The 1,960-nt window shown below is 36.8% G+C and overlaps 1 protein-coding gene across 6 annotated transcripts in view; it reads right to left on the bottom strand.

The window, feature by feature from the left end:
- Nucleotides 1–484: 484 nt before the first annotated feature.
- LOC130297475 (zinc finger protein 432-like) overlaps nt 485–1,960 on the bottom strand; it is a 156,658-nt gene continuing 155,182 nt past the window's right edge. For 3 of the 6 annotated variants that reach the window (XM_056550008.1, XM_056550016.1, XM_056550001.1), the window contains one exon: nt 485–1,960. This exon is cut by the window's right edge and continues 385 nt beyond it. In XM_056550008.1, coding sequence (XP_056405983.1) covers nt 913–1,960 — 1,048 coding nt within the window. In that variant the 3' untranslated portion in view covers nt 485–912. The other 3 variants (XM_056550019.1, XM_056550034.1, XM_056550026.1) reach the window with 1 other exon arrangement.

Raw genomic sequence — 1,960 nt, 5'->3', positions numbered from 1 at the left:
ATGTGTCAGTATTAAGCAGATCACATGCCATTCAGGCGCCTGGGAAAGCTGTGTGAGACAGTCAGGCTCTGTTATCATTACAGGGCCATGAGTCATTACAGGGCATAACTGTAACACACAGCTTTACCAGTTTCCTTAATTATTGTAAACATTTCAGTACGAAGCATATCACGTGCACTTCAGGAGCCTGGGAAAGCCATGTGCAAGAGCTACGCTCAGTGCAGAGTCTGCATGTGTCTCTGTACTGAGCGTGCATGCGTCACTAATTAAGTCTGTCCCTTACTGGGTCACTGCAAACTGACTGCAGGGGGAGATGTTTACACTAATGGAATATGGAATATATCTGTTAAGCAGCAGATTCTTTATACAGTATATATATATATATACACACACATATATATATATATGTATATATATGTATACACAGCTTAATGGTATATATATGTGTGTGTGTGAATATATATATATATATATATATATATATATATATATATATATATATATATAATTAAACTGTAGCAGCTGTACTTTACCACTGTTCAGTCACCAACAAGATGGCGCGGCACAGTGCAATTTTTCCCACTCCTCTTTCAAAAGAGGAAGGGAGGTGTGAGGTCACCAGAAGGGAGAGGGGTAGGTCAAATTTGCAGCAGTTTCAAGTTACTTTCTCTTCACATTCTCATTTTAGCTCCCTCTACTGGTCAACAGTGGGATATAAGAAAACTTTAATAATACATTTTCATATTTTCTGATAAGTGACAATTTTTTTAAGATTTCCCAAAATATGTAAAACATATAAACAAATGTATTTACCTTTTAAGAAAAAAAATTACAATTTGGTGACACATTCCCTTTAAGACACGTTAAAGTTTTCGATGTCTAATAGGTTTTGCATATAACATTTCCCACATTCTATGCATGGAATGGTTTCTTCCTTTTGTGAGTTCTTCCATGTGAAACAAGATTTGATCTCTGCGCAAACCTTTTTCCACATTCTGAACATGAAAATGGCTTCTCTCCTGTGTGAGTTCTTTGATGTTTGACACGATTTGCATTATGAGCAAAACATTTTCCACATTCTGAACACGGAAATGGTTTCTCCCCTGTGTGAGTTCTTACATGTTCAACAACATCTGATTTCCGAGTAAAACATTTCCCACATTCTGAACATGAAAATGGCTTCGCCCCTGTGTGAATTCTTTGATGTTGAACAAGCTCTTGTTTCCGAGCAAAACATTTCCCACATTCTGAACATGCATAGGGCTTCTCCCCTGTGTGAATTCTTTGATGTTTAACAAGATCTGGTTTCAGATTAAAACCCTTTCCACATTCTGAACATGCATATGGCTTTTCCCCTGTGTGAATTCTTTGATGTTCAGCAAGATTTGATTTCTGAGTAAAACATTTTCCACATTCTGAACATGAAAATGGCTTCTCCCCTGTGTGCGTTTTTAAATGTTCAGCAACATGTGATTTCCGAGTAAAGCATTTCCCACATTCTGTACATGGAAATGGTCTCTCTCCTGTGTGAACCATTCGATGTTTAACAATCTCTGATTTCCGAATAAAACATTTTCCACATTCTGAACAAGAAAATGGCCTCTTTCCTATGTGAATTTTTTGATGCGTAACTAGATTTGATCTCTGAGTAAAACATTTTCCACATTCCGAACATGAGAAAGGCTTCTCCCCTGTGTGAGTTCTTAGATGTTCAAGAACATGTGATTTCCAAGTAAAACATTTCCCACATTCTGAACATGAAAATGGCTTCACACCTTTGTGAATTTTTTGATGTGTAACAAGGCGTGATTTCTGAGTAAAACATTTCCCACATTCTGAACATGAAAATGGCTTCTCTCCTTTATGAATTTTTTGATGTGTAACAAGACTTGATTTCTGAGTAAAACATTTTCCACATTCTGGGCACTTAAACAACTTCTTTCTTGTGTGAGCTCTCTGA

The sequence above is a fragment of the Hyla sarda genome, chromosome 1 (assembly GCF_029499605.1).
Source record: "Hyla sarda isolate aHylSar1 chromosome 1, aHylSar1.hap1, whole genome shotgun sequence".
In the NCBI taxonomy this organism is placed as follows: domain Eukaryota; kingdom Metazoa; phylum Chordata; class Amphibia; order Anura; family Hylidae; genus Hyla; species Hyla sarda.
This window is presented reverse-complemented; position numbering and strand designations above follow the sequence as displayed.